This window comes from Chiloscyllium plagiosum, unplaced genomic scaffold (genome assembly GCF_037043375.1).
Source record: "Chiloscyllium plagiosum isolate Xiang-an unplaced genomic scaffold, Cpla_swu_hap1 HiC_scaffold_33, whole genome shotgun sequence".
Taxonomy (NCBI): Eukaryota; Metazoa; Chordata; class Chondrichthyes; order Orectolobiformes; family Hemiscylliidae; genus Chiloscyllium; species Chiloscyllium plagiosum.
The window spans coordinates 4,751,411-4,765,602 of record NW_028270171.1 but is presented as its reverse complement, the minus strand read 5'-3'; the positions used below and the strand labels follow the sequence as shown (position 1 = coordinate 4,765,602).

At 47.5% G+C, this 14,192-nt stretch overlaps 1 protein-coding gene across 5 annotated transcripts in view; it reads left to right on the top strand.

Annotated features, from left to right (window-relative positions):
- LOC122542112 (voltage-dependent T-type calcium channel subunit alpha-1I) overlaps positions 1-14,192 on the top strand; it is a 483,496-nt gene that overhangs the window by 356,668 nt on the left and 112,636 nt on the right. For all 5 annotated transcript variants that reach the window (XM_087978229.1, XM_087978227.1, XM_087978226.1 and 2 more), the window contains 4 exons: positions 425-580; positions 2,037-2,127; positions 5,061-5,236; positions 9,183-9,623. In XM_087978229.1, coding sequence (XP_087834355.1) covers positions 425-580; positions 2,037-2,127; positions 5,061-5,236; positions 9,183-9,623 — 864 coding nt within the window. The remainder of the gene's footprint in view (positions 1-424; positions 581-2,036; positions 2,128-5,060; positions 5,237-9,182; positions 9,624-14,192) is intronic.

The window sequence follows — 14,192 nt, the reverse complement described above, 5'->3', positions numbered from 1 at the left end:
CACCCTCTGGTGACTGCAAACTCCACACAGACACATTGTCCCCGTGTCTGTGTGGGTTTCCTCCAGGTGCTCCTGTTTCCTCCCACAATCCAAAGATGTGCAGGTGAGGGTGGGTTGGCCATGGGAAATTGCCCGTAGTATCCAGGGATGTGCAGGTAAGGTGGGTTAACCATGGGACATGCAGGGTTACAGGATGAGCTGGGTCTGGGTGGGATGATCTTCAGAGAGGGAGTGTGGACCTGTTGGGCCGAATGGCCTGCTTCTACACTGTAGGGATTCCATTGTATGATTTTGACTGTATTCCACATCATGTGCCAGTCTGTAGTTGAGTGGTTAACTCTGGGTGCACTGTGACAATCATCTCTGTGGGTTGTGAAGGAAATTTTAAGCTTTGTGTTTGTCATACCCCTCCCACCCTGTGCAGATTCTGACCCAGGAAGATTGGAACGTCGTACTTTATAACGGAATGGCCTCCACCTCACCCTGGGCTGCTTTGTATTTTGTGGCGCTGATGACCTTTGGCAATTACGTGCTCTTTAACCTGTTGGTTGCCATCCTGGTTGAGGGTTTCCAGGCTGAGGTAAGTGCACAGCATCTTCCCACTCCTCTCCATGTTCGCCCAGGAAATGTAGGGAGGACCTTTAAGAGGGCCAGTCACGGTTCGGGGTTTGTTCCCATCAGCTCTGGATTCCCTGGGATTGAGGCCATCATCTCCTCTCTCCAACGCCCATCAGCATCCTTTCAGCAGGTCAACCCAAACATGCCTATCCTTGCTCCTTCTGGGACCCAGGCACATGACAATAAACAGCACGAGGGAGTCACGGAGTGAGTAAATGTTGTCGAGGGTGATTGGCACTGTATCGGCTCACTGAGCGACCCACCCTGCATTGCTTGGTCGTTTTTGTCATGGTTAGTATTTTGAATCCATTTTCTCAGATGAGAAAACTTGAGGTTTGTTTAAGGTTCCCACCTTAAATCACAGGTTCGATTTTCTTGGTCAGAAGGGAATGACACAGTTTTTATTTGGGCCAGAACTTCAGTACTGTTGGCAAAAGGATGCATTATGTCAAAGTTTTTCAGCTGATCAGATGCTTCACACAGTGGCTCAGTGGTTAGCACTGCTGCCTCACAGCACCAGGGTCCCAGGTTTGATTCCACCCTCAGGCGACTATGTGTGGAGTTTGCACATTCTCCCCGTGTCTACGTGGGTTTCCTCCGGGTGCTCCGGTTTCCTCCCACAGTCCAAAGATGTGCAGGTCAGGTGAATTGGCCATGCTAAATTGCCCATAGTGTGCAGGGATGGGCAGGCTTGGGTGGTGTGGCCATGGGACATGCAGGATTACATGGATAGGGTAGAGGGGTGAGTCTGGGTGGGATGCCCTTCAGTGGGTTGCTGTAGACTCAACGGGCCAAATGGCCTCCACCCATATGTAGGGAATTCTATGAAACCCATTTAAAGGGGAATCACATAGACTGTCGCTACCATCTCCAACAGACAGGCCTCGCACATGTCCTGATGAATTGAGGGCGAAGAGAGCTGAAACAAAATGGGTCTCAGTTGAGCAATGTTCAGAGCACAACTGCAGAAGGAACAATGTGCATTGCCATAGCGCCCGTCACATCCCAAAGCACTTCACAGGCCAACAAGGCCAATATTAAGGTGTTGAAATTCTTGGGGAGGGGCAGCAGCCAGAATGTGCACAGCTAGATCTCACAGACAGCAGTGCGATAGTGACGAGACCACCTGGGTTTAGCGCAGCCGATGGACGGAATAAATGTCAGCCTCAAGAGTCACGTATGGCTCAGCGGTCACAGTAAGGGAATAGATACCCCAGGTTAGAGGTCAGAGAGGAACATTGTGGAGGGTGATTGGCACTGTATCGGACCACTGTGTGACTCCCCTGGCATTGCTCAATCATTTTGTATGGTGGTTGATATTTTAAAGTCATTCTCGAAGATGACACCAGCTGGAGGCTTGTTCCCGTTTTCACCTCAAATCACAGGTTCAATTTTCTTCCACTGTACTTACCCGTCAGGGAGATGCCAACAAGTCAGACTCGGAGGAAGAACAAACTTCAACAAACTTGGAAGACTACGAAAAGATCAAAGAAATGCATTACTTATCAGGTACAGAGCAAAACAGGAACTGTAATAAAACTGGGCAAGCACATACCATTTGTGGTGGAGATGTTTCCCATGGTTTTGATGAAGTAGATGAGGAGGAACTGTTTCCAGAGGTACAGGGTGTCAGTAACCCACAGGACACGGATTAGAGGCAATTGATAAAAGAACCGAAGGAATTGGGGAAATGAGAGAATATATTTTAGAATTGCTGCAAAAAGATTTTAATCTTTTAAAGCTGTTCATTTTGTTTGCATCAGGACAATTTGCAAGACTACCAATTCAAGGGGAAATTCATCAGTTAAACAGTATGAGAGGAGAGAGGTGATAGGTTGGCAAGTGTAATCTGACTAATAGAGGGGTTGCCATGAAAACTGCACTAGAGTCAGAGGCTCATACAGTTGTACAGCACGGAAACAGACCCTTTGGTCCAACGTGTCCATGCCAACTAGACTTCCTAAATTAATCTAGTTCCATTATCCAGCACTTGGCCCATATCTCTCCAAACCCTTCCTATTCATATCCCCATCCAAATGCCTCTTAAATGTTGCAATTATACCAGCTTCCACCACTTTCTCTGACAGCTCATTCCATACACGTACCACCCTCTGTGTGAAAAAGTTGCCCCTTAGGTCTTTTTTATATCTTTCCCCTCTCACTGTAAACCTATGCCCTCTAGTTCTGGACTCCTCCACCCCAGGGAAAAGACCTTGTCTATTTATCCTATCCATGCCCCTCATAATTTTATAGACCTCTATAAGGTCACCCATCAGCATTGTCGCTCCAGGGAAAATAGCCCCAGCCTGTTCAGTCTCTCCCTGTAGCTCAGATTCTCCAACCCTGGCAACATCCTTGTAAATCTTTTCTGAACTCTTTCAAGTTTCACAACATCCTTCCGATACTAATTAATGATAATTGCACAGCAGGCCAGGCAACATCTAAGGAGCAGGAGAATCAATGCTTCGGGCATAAGCCACCTCGGGTGCTGCCTGACCTGCTGTGCTTTTCCAGCACCACACTCTCAACTCTGAGCTCCAGCATCTGCAGTCCTCACTTTCTCCTAATTGACGGTTAAATGTCAGGCTTTATCTAAAATTGAAACCAAACAAGTTGACTCTGATTGGTGATGTGCATTTTTTTTTCTTTAATCATTCACAGGATTAAATCAAAGCTTTTCAGGTGGTCAGGATACTGCATACAGTGGCTCTGTGGTTAGCATTGCAGCCTCACAACATCAGGGATACCTGGGTTCGTTTCCAGTCTTAGGTGACTGTCTGTGTGGAGTTTGCACGTTCTCCCCGTGTCTATGTGGGCTTTCTCCCACAGTCCAAAGATTTGCAAGTCAGAGTGGATTGGCTGTGGGAAATTACCCATAGTGTCCAGAGATGTGCTGGCTAGATGAGTTAGCTGTGGGACATGCAGTGGGGTGGGTCTGGAAGGGATGCTCTTCAGAGGCTGGTGTGGACTTGATGGGCCGAATGGCCAGCTTCCACACTCTTGGGATTCAGTAATGTTTGTGAGATTTGGGCCTAGCAGGAATCCCATGATAACACAGCTTATTTGGGTAGATATGGTGTCTCCCTTTTTATACAACACTAATTCCAGATTTCCCCTTAAAATGGTGTTTTTACTCATTATCCTGACGATTGCAAGATAAAAATACTCAATAAATTCTTTTCTCACCAATACAAAGCGTACTTTTATGTAACCCATTTCTGTGTTTTTGGACTTTTTTATTTTTTATTGATCAAGGGTGTCACTGGCTGGACCAACATTTGTTGCTCCTTCCCTTAGTGACCGTGAGGGAATTTCAGAGGCTGTTTATAGTCAACCACATTGCTGTGGCTCTGGAGTCACATGTAGGCCAGACCGGGTAAGTAACAGCAGATTTTCTTCCCTAACAGATATGACTGAACCCTCTGGATTTTTAATGATAATTTCTACCATTACTGGAACCAAGTCATGGTCTGACAGGTTTATTTGAAATCACATGCTTTGGGAGCACTGCTGATGAAGGAACAGCACACCAAAAGCTTGTGATTTCAAATAATCCTGTTGGATTATAACCTGGCGTCATGTGACTTTCTCTACCCGAGTCCAACACTGGCACCTCCACATCATTACTGGGACTAGTTTTGAATTCCAAATATTACAAAATCAGATTAAATACCAACAGCAGGTGGGATTTGAAACGTGTCCCCAGCACTCAGGGTTAGAGCACAACTCTGCAATGCTATCGATTCCCACAAAGTGTGCTGTCTGATAGGGCAGTTTCAACAGTCACTTTGAGGGGAGAATTGGATAAGTATCAGAAAGAGGGATGTGGGAATACAGCAGGAGAGTGGGAGGAATTGGCAAGTTTCACTGTGGAGTACAATGGCCCCCTTTCTATGTGGTACGGCGCCATGATAATTCACCACATTACCAGGCTCTAATTTACACTGTGCCTTTTGCTAGTCAGGCCAAACCAGGATTAGACCATAGCAGCAGGTGCAGGCCATTCAGCCCATCAAGTCTGCTCCACCATTCAATGCGATCATGGCGGATCTAATAATCCTCAACTCCCACTTTGCTACTTTTCCCTCCTAACATTATTGATTAGAAGCTGTCCCTCTCAGGGTAGGTCTCGTGGGTATGTTTTAATCAACCTGTTTTAACGCATGGCAGGGCAGGTGGGACTTGGACCCAGACCTTCTGGCCCAGAGGTAGGGACAGTGCCACTGTGCAGATTAGAGTGGTGCTGGAAAAGCACAGCAGGTCAAGCAGCATCCGAGGAGCAGGAAAATCGGCGTTTTGGGTAAAAGTCCTTCATCAGCCACTGTGCCACTGTGCTCTTACAGCTTGTCGAATTTGCTTCACGGATGGGGTCCGTCTGGTGCAGGGAATCCTGGGACAGTGTCTCACTGCTGTTTCTCATCTTCCTTTTTTAATGAATGCAGAGCTGAAAGCCTGTTCGATTGCCATGACTCCCAACGGGCATTTGGATCTGTCTCCTCAGAATCAGTCCATAGGATCGAGGAGTTCACTCCAACCGGAAAACCCCTACATCCCTACAGGATCACGGAAAAGCAGCGTGACCTCACTGACCCGGATCAACTTTGACCAGAAGTCGCTGGTAAGCTCGTCACTTGGCAGCTGTCTAGCCAACTTTGTCCAGAAAGCGTTGTTGGGTGGGTCCTGCAAGGGTATGTGCGACCGCTGTGAGAGTTATGAATTAATCTCTCCCTGGGTTACCGACGGATGGTCACCTCTAATTAGATACATTGCAGGAAGTTTCGCCTCATCTGGCACAAACCCAATGGGCGTTTCTCTGTGACTCTGTGACCTCCAACTGCCCAACCCCTCACCCTCCCTGCCATTGCTTGTACACCGTGTCCATCGTCCTGGTGTTTTACTTTCCTGTCCAATCAGAAAGCCAACATCGGTTCTGATGGTCCTTGACTGTTAGTCAAACCAGCCTTCGTTCACACACCCCTCTCCCACCTCCAATATGTTTAATGTTAGCAAAAAGGTTTTAAAGTTCCCCTCCTAGCCACTCACCATCCTGACTTGGAAATATATCGCCGTTCCTTCACTGTCATTGGGTCAAAATCCTAGAATTCCCTCCCTGAGGGCATTGTGGGTCAACCCACAGCAGGTGGAGTGGAACGGTTCAAGAAGGCAGCTCACCCAAACCTTCTCAAGGGGTGGCACGGTGGCTCAGTGGTTAGCTCTGCTGCCTCACAGCACCAAGGTCCCAGGTTCAATTCCAGCTTCGGGTGACTGACTGTGTGGAGTTTGCACATTCTCCCCGTGTCTGTGTGGGTTTCCTCTGGGTGCTCCGGTTTCCACCCACAGTCCAAAGATGTGCAGGTCAGGTGAATTGGCCATGCTCAATTGCCAATGGTGATAGGTGCATTAGTCAGAAGGAAGTGGGTCTGGGTGGGTTAGTCTTCGGAGGGTTGGTGTGGACTTGTTGGTCCGAAGATCCTGTTTCCACATTGTAGGGAATCTAATCTAATCACTGAGGGATGGGGCAATAAATGTTGTCCTGGTCACATCTCAGGAATGAATAAAGAAATATGGTCCTTGTCCTATTGGAAAGCCTATGACTGACAGGTAACAAAGGATCAACTTCAGTTGCAATGCATGCCATGGTTGAACAGCCAATCAACCTCACGTGAAAACGAGGTGTTTGAGCAAGAGAAATAACGCATTTACCGTTAGCCGTTCTCACATCCTTTGAAGGTGAGAACTGCAGGAACACAGTCCCATGTTGGTCAACTTTAACCTTGCCCAATCAGTAAGAACCAAAATGGTGGCACTTTGAAAAGCAAGCTATTTATTGGCCCGTAACTAAACCATCTGCTGACAGTTTAATCTGCAAGAGTCTGTTTGTGAGAGAGATGACACACAAACTGGAATCCCATTCAGTTAAATAGATCTTGAATCCATTTTAACAGGGGGTTAGGGTGAGGGTGAGAGTTAGGGTTACAGTGAGGGTTAGGGTTAGAGTGAGGGTTAGGGTTAGGTTTAGGGTGAGGGGTGTAGTGAGGGTTAGGGTTAGTGTTAGTGTTAGGGTGAGCATTCAGGTTAGAATGAGGGTTAGGTTTTGGGTGAGGCTTAGGGTGAGAGTGTTAGGTTTAGAGTTAGAGTGAGGGTTAAGCTGAGAGTGAGGGTTAGGGTTAGGGTGAGGGTGAGGGTTAGAGCTAGGGTGAGGGTGAGGGTGAGGGTGAGGGTGAGAGTGAGGATTAGGGTTAAGGTGAGGGTCAGGGAAGGGGTTAGGGTTAGAGTGAAGGTGAGGATAAGGATGGGTTAGGGTTAGGGTTAGGTTGGTCAACTGAGCCGTTTGGTGACCATTGGTGTTCTAACCCTATCGCAGCCTCACCCCTTGGCCAAAGTTTGTTGTCACTCAGTCACCTCCCTCTGTAATGGTCCTGTGAGTTTTTGGAGGTGTTTTCCAGATTTTCCAACAGCACGGTGGCTCAGTGGTTAGCACTGCTGCCTCACAGCATCAGGGTGCCCGGTTCAATTCCAGCCACAGGCAACTGTCTGTGTGGAGTTTGCACATTCTCCCCATGTCTGCCTGGGTTTCCTCCCACAGTCCAAAGATGTGCAGTTCAGGTGAGTTGGCCATGCCAAACTGTCCCATAGTGTTAGGTGCATTAGTCAGGGGTAAATATAGGGGAATGGGTTTGGGTGGGTTGTTCTTTGGAGGGTCGGTGTGGACTTGTTGGGCTGAAGGGCTTGTGGATTGATTGGGCTACACATTGTAGGGAATCTAAACTAATCTAAACTAAATGTCTCCATGGTTCCTGCCTCAACCTCCCTTTCAGGCAGTGAGTTCCATATGACCACCACTGTCTGGGTGAAAAATAAGTTTCTCCAATTCCCTCTAAAATCTTCTACTCCTTACCTTAAAACCTGATTATTGACCTCTCTGCTAAGGGGAATCGTTTCCCCCTTATTTAGCACGTCCACACCCTTTATACTTTCATATATCTCAGTCTGATCCCCCTCAACCTTCCATGTTGTAAGGAAAACAATCCCAGCCTATCCATTCTCTCTTCCTCACTGCTTCGCTCCAGCCCAGGGAACATCCTGGTGAGTCTCCTCTTCACTCTCTCCAGAACAATCACGTCCTTCCAATAGAGTGGTGACTACAGCCGTACACAGTGCTCCCACTGTGACCTAACTAATTTCTTACATAACTCCATCATAACATCCTCGCTCTTGTATTCAATACCTCAACTAATAAAGGCAAATATTTCATATTCCTTGTTGATCTCAATATCTACCTGTTTCCCCTCCCTTCAAGGACAGACTAGTGGCTAAAATGAAACCAAGAGCTAAAAGGGTTAAGTTCTATGAACAGGTTACACGGACCGAGTTTGTGTTTGTTCCATCACAGAAAATTACAGATCAGTCTGATTGTGAAGACGATTGAAGGATATGATGAGATAGAGAAAGGAAAACTATTTCCCCTGGTGGCCATGGGTGGGGATGTCCACATTGGGGTCAAGGGGAGTATCCAGAAAAGGGGGAGGTGGAGCTTTCATCTTTGAATCAGGGGCCTATGCAAGGGTGATGTCAGGAAACCCTTCCTCACACAGGGATTATTTCCAATGCAGGTTTTCCATTGCCTTTAAGGATCTGCAGACATGTACACAAATGTCCCTCTGATCCTCCCGTACACCTGAGGGTCCTGTTATTCATCATCTACTCCCATTCCTTGCCACTCCTCCCAAAAATGCCTCATTGGGCCTGCAGTTAATGCTTCGCCTGAAGGACACAGTGCAGCGTTCCCTTGGTACAACAATGGGAGTGACACCTCAGCCAAGCCCAGCCCATGTTAGCCTTTGTTGTCTCTGTAGCCTGCGCTCAGGGACTGGCTGGTCACATGATCAAGCGAAACAAGCCATGAGATCTTGGTCAATTCCCTCCCATGTGACAGTCGTGTGGTGATGACACCTGACCTTCAAACCCCACCCTCTGTGAGTCAGGAGATGATGACTTCTGACCTCTGATGTGGCAGATGGTGATGACCTCTGACCTCCCCACATGATAGATTCTGATGACCTCTGTCTCCCCATGTGATAGTCAGATGGGGATGACCTCTGACTTCCCCCTATGTGACATTCAGGTAGTAATGACTCCAGACCCCCCATGTGACAGTCAGGTAGTAATGACCTCTGAACCCCCCCATGTGACAGTCAGATGGTAATGACCCCAGACCCCTCCATGTGACCGTCAGGAGGTAATGATCCACAACCACCACATATGACAGTCAGGTGGTAATGACCTCTGAACTCCCCCATGTGACAGACAGGTGGTGATGACCCCCACCCATGTGACAGTCAGGTTGTGATGGCTCCCCTGACCCCAAAGTCACAGTCAGGTGGTGATGACCTCTGACCCTCCTCATGTGACAGTCAGGTGGTAATGACCTCTGACCCTCCCCATGTGACAGTCAGGTGGTGATGACCACTGACCCTCCCCATGTGACAGTCAGGTGGTAATGACCTCTGACCCTCACCACGTGGCAATCAGGTGGTGATGACCGTTTGTTTTGCTCTTCACAGTCAAGCCGCCACAGCTCTCACTACATGCCATGGGGCGCTGGCAGTAACTGGGGCAGCCGGAGGACCAGCTGGAGCAGTGTAGGCCGCTCCTCCAGCCTGAAACACAAGCCTCTCTCTGGGGAGCATGAGGCTCTCCTTGCAGGCAACAGGCGAAGAATCTGCTCGACCTCCGATGACCCCAGCGATGCCCGGCCCGAGGAGGCCACCAGCTCCAACACACTGCACCGACGGGCACTATCACTGGACACCAAAGGTTCAGGAGACTTGCCGGAACTCCTCCAGGTCCCCGCCATGCAGCCCGTGCCGAGGAAGAACAGCATAGCAACCGTTACCATGGACCACAGGGACTGTAATGGAAAGGGCCCACACATTGTGAAGGAAATCTTCCCAAAGATGAACAACAGGAAAGAGCCAGGCGTTTACGAAGAGGAGATTGACTATGTGAGTTGATGTATTTCCCATGTATTTTACCAGCTCATGGAATGATATAGTCTAGAAGTGCTCCTTCATCCCATTGCATCTGTACCAACAAAAAATACTCTAGCTTTTTTTAAAAATTCATTCATGGGATGTTGGCATCTCTGGCCTACACAGGCCAGCATTTATTATCTATTCCTAATTGTCCAGAGGGCATTTGAGAGTCAACCACATTGCTATGTATCTGAAGTCACATGTAGGCCAGACCAGGTACGGACACAACATGCCAGGCAGCATCAGGAGGTGGAGAAGTCAACATTTCAGTTGTAACCCTTCTTCAGGACTGGGGGTGGGTGTGGGGGGAGCTGCAGATAAAGGGGGTGGTGGGGGCAGGGTGGTGAAGTGGGGATAGGTGAGGACAGGCAGAGGGTACAACCTGGTTGGTCAATGGGAGGAATGAATCTGGTTGGTGGCTGGGAGCAGAGGAAAGGAGGGGGAGGAGCTGGGAAGGGAGTCGGGGAATGGGGAAGGAGGGTATTTGAAATTGAAGAACTCAATGTTGAGTCCTTCGGGCTGGAGGCTGCCCAGGTGGAAGGTGAGGTGTTGTTTGTCCAATAGGAGCTGTGGTTTGTTTGGGCAATTTCTCTACATCAGGGAGACCGAATGTAAACTTAGGGGACGGTTCACCGAGCATCTCAGCCAGGCCCACCGGGGCCTACCGGACCTCCCAGTCACTGCCCATTTCAATTCCCCTTCTCACTCCCTTTCCAACACGACCATCCTTGGCCTCCTCCATTGCCACAAGAAACCACATCACAAATGAGATGTTGTCACACATCCATTCATGTCATCAGGTCATTTAATAGCATCATAGTATTAGAATCAGGAGTAGGCCATTTGGCCCATCGAGCCTGCTCTACCATTCATTAAGATCATGGCTGATCTATCCATTGTCCCACCTCCTCCTACCTGCATTATCCCCATAACCCTTAATTCCCCTACCATGCAAAAACCCATCCAACTGTCTCTTGAATATATTTAATGAAGCTGCCCCTACTGCTCCCTTGGGCACAGAATTCCACAGATTCACTACTCTCGGGGAAAAGCAGTTCCTCCTCATCTCTGTCCTAAGTCTACTCCCCCTAATCTTGAGGCCATGTCCCCTAGTCCTTGTCTCACCCACCAGCCGAAACTGCTTGCCTAGTTCTACCTTAGCTCTCCCTTCCATAATTGTATATGTTTCTATAAGATCCCCTCTCAATCTTCTATATCCTGGTGAGTACAGACCCAGGCAGCTCAACCTCTTCATATAGGGTATTCCCCTCATCTCCGGAATCAACCCAGTGACCCTCCTCTGCACTGCCTCCAAAGCCAGTATATCCTTCCACAAGTAAGGAGACCAGACCTGTGCACAATACTATAGGTGCGGCCTCACCAACATCTTCTACAATTGCAGCAGAAACTCCTTGCTCTTCAAGAACTAGAGGGCATAGGTTTAAGGTGAGAGGGAAAAGATATAAAAGAGACCTAAGGGGTAACTTTTTCACGCAGAGGGTGGTACGTGTATGGAATGAGCTGCCAGAGGAAGTGGAGGAGGCTGGTACAACTGCAACATTTAAGAGGCATTTGGATGGGTATATGAATAGGAAGGGTTTGGAGGGATATGGGCCGGGTGCTGGCAGGTGGGACTAGATTGGGTTGAGATATCTAGTCGGCATGGACGGGTTGGACAGAAGGGTCTGTTTCCGTGATGTACGTCTCTATGACTTTATGACTCTAATTCAGTCCCTCTCGCAGTGAAAGCCAATATTCTGTTTGCCTTCCTGATGACCATTTGCACCTGCAAATTAACTTGTAGCGATTCATGTGCGATCTCTCCTCAGTCCCTCTGCACAGCAGCATGCTGCAATCTTTCACCATTCAAATAATACGGGGGATGGGATTGGCACTGCATTACAGGAAGCTCTGCAGGGGGGGAGAAGACAGGCAGGGAGAGGAGGAGACAGAGATTAAGGATGGAGCAAGAAGGCGAGGAGGGGACAGAGATAGGGAAGAGCAAGACTGTTTTCAAATAATTGCACAATGTTGAGAATTTGAAAATGGCAGCATTGTCAAACTGAGGAACCAAGGAGCGGAGGTTTTTTTTAGATGAGGCGTTGGGGGCCGGGGAAAGGGTTATCGAGCACAGGGGAGTTGGGTGATTGGGACAGTGGGTTTGGGTACACTTTTAGACAGGGACAGCTTTCAAATACTCCTTTCAAATGGGTGGATAGGGTGAAATTTGGCATCTATGACACCAATGTCTGCTTAAATAGCACCTCCTTCAGGTATAACTGGTACTGCAGCCAATCCAAAAGGTTTCCCCAACAGGGCACCGTGGTCTGAAAAACACTCAAAGGAGTCACTGCCAAATCCAGCATATAAAAGAAAATCCATTAGGTGTTAAACTCAAAAGGGAAATGAAATAATGAATGACAAAGCCTGTTAAGTGCTGTGCATTTAGCATTAAAAGTAATTATGCATGGAAATTCTAGGCATTTATACATTGTCCATGTGACATTTGCTAAATGAATTTTAATTGTACTGGAAATAAGGCCATTTTTGTACCTTTGTCTCAGATTGACAGGATTTTAATGAAGACAAGTAACTTGCTAAACACATAACCCTGTGACATGTGTTTAAAAATAAATAAACCTAATGGGAATGACTCCAAAAGTACACTGAGTGCATTTTCTTAATGTAACATTCACGAAGTTTGATGAGCTTCTTGGGGGATACATTCTTCCACTTGCTACCAGTCTGGACGGCAGATATTTACATGACCCTTTCAAACTGACTCGAATAAGTAACAGGAACAGCTTGTGTTTATCCTGCGTTCCTCATTACAATGAAAAGTCCCAGTGCAGGTTAGTCAGCAAGCAGACTGGTCACTGATATGGGACTTTGAGTGATGGGAGGACTGCAGGTTCACTCAAAGGTGATGTTTTTAGGAGAGTATTGAAGAACACATCAAAGTGTTCCTGAGGTGGGAGTCCCTCATGACCTGACTGGTGGCTTTAAGTGGGCGAGTTATGAGTCTGTTCCTAAATCAGGTGGAATATAAAAGAAAACAGACTGTGCAAGGTGAATATGCTTTTCATGTGTTTGATTTCCATTCTATTGTTATTGGGAAAGAAAAATCAACTTTTGAGCTCGGTATCAGCAAAGATCTAACCGAAGAGGGTGATGATGAAGAGGGGACATAGGAAAGGCTAAGACAGGTTTGGGGGTTTCAGAGGGCAGTCAGTACAACACAGGCACCTGATGGAGTTTGGCTAAGGTTAGGGAGGGAGGGATTGACTTTATTCGCAAGAAGTCATTACTTCCTGGGATGTAATTAGCAGCTTTGATCAGAGTGGCTGTGATGTTATAGCTGGATTGGAATCAAACTGGGAGGGAGACTTATAGTGTGAGGAGGGAGGGCATTGACAGCTGGAGTTGGCAGTCCTGATTTTTACCTAGCTGGAGTTGGTCACTCACCTTATTTAATCACTAGAGAAGTGAGACAAACTGACAGAGCTATGACTGACAAGTCTCTGAATCCAGAGCAATATCATTCTAGTGGCTAAGAAGAGGCAGCTAACAAGGTAGTAGTTGCGTTAGTGTTAATTTCTTAAAATACATTGGAGGTGGTGGAGAGATGATTTATTAGATTGATGCCTGGAGTGCGTGGGTTGCCTTGTGTTGAAACGTTGGACAAACTGGGCTTGCTTCCACTGGAATTTAGAGAATGAGGCAGAGACTTGACTGAAGTCTATCAGATTCAGAATGATCTTGACAAGGAGGATGAGGAAAGGATGTTCTACTTAGAGTCATCCGGCACAGAAACAGGCCCTTCGGCCCAACTCGTCCATGCCGACCAGGTTCCTCAAACTGAACTGGTCTCATTTGTCTGCATTTGGTCTATATCCCTCAAAATGGTTCCTGTCTACGTAGCTATCTCCACATATTTTAAACACTATAATTGTACCACTTCCTCTGGCAGCTCATTCCATACACGCACCACCCTCTGCATGAAAAAGTTGCCCCTTAGGTCCCTTTTATATCTTTCCCCCCTCACCCTAAACCTATGCTCTCTAGTTCTGGACTCCCCCACCCCAGGGGAAAGACCTTGGCTATTCACCCTATCTATGCCCCTCATGATTTTATAAGCCTCTATAACGTCACCCCTCAGTCTCTGACACTCAAGGGAAATATAAGGTCCAAACCTGATCCAAATGTTTGTGGGTCAGTCCAGAATTAGGGACACTGTTTGTAATCAATCTGTTCAGAGATGTTACTAGATACCTATGAAGTAGGTGGGACATGAACCTGGGCCTCCTGGCTGAGAGATAGGTACACTACTATCACACTACAAGCATTCCTGGGGAAACTGTTTTAAAGTTAGGGGTCCTAATTTAGCCCTTTTTATTTGTTGGACCATCGCCAAACTAACTCGCTGAGTTAACCAAACAAGTAAAAGTTGACACAGTAGCTCAGCGGTTAGCACTGCTACCTCATAGCACCAGGGACCTGGGTTCGATTTCACCTTTGGGTGACTGTCTGTGTGGACTT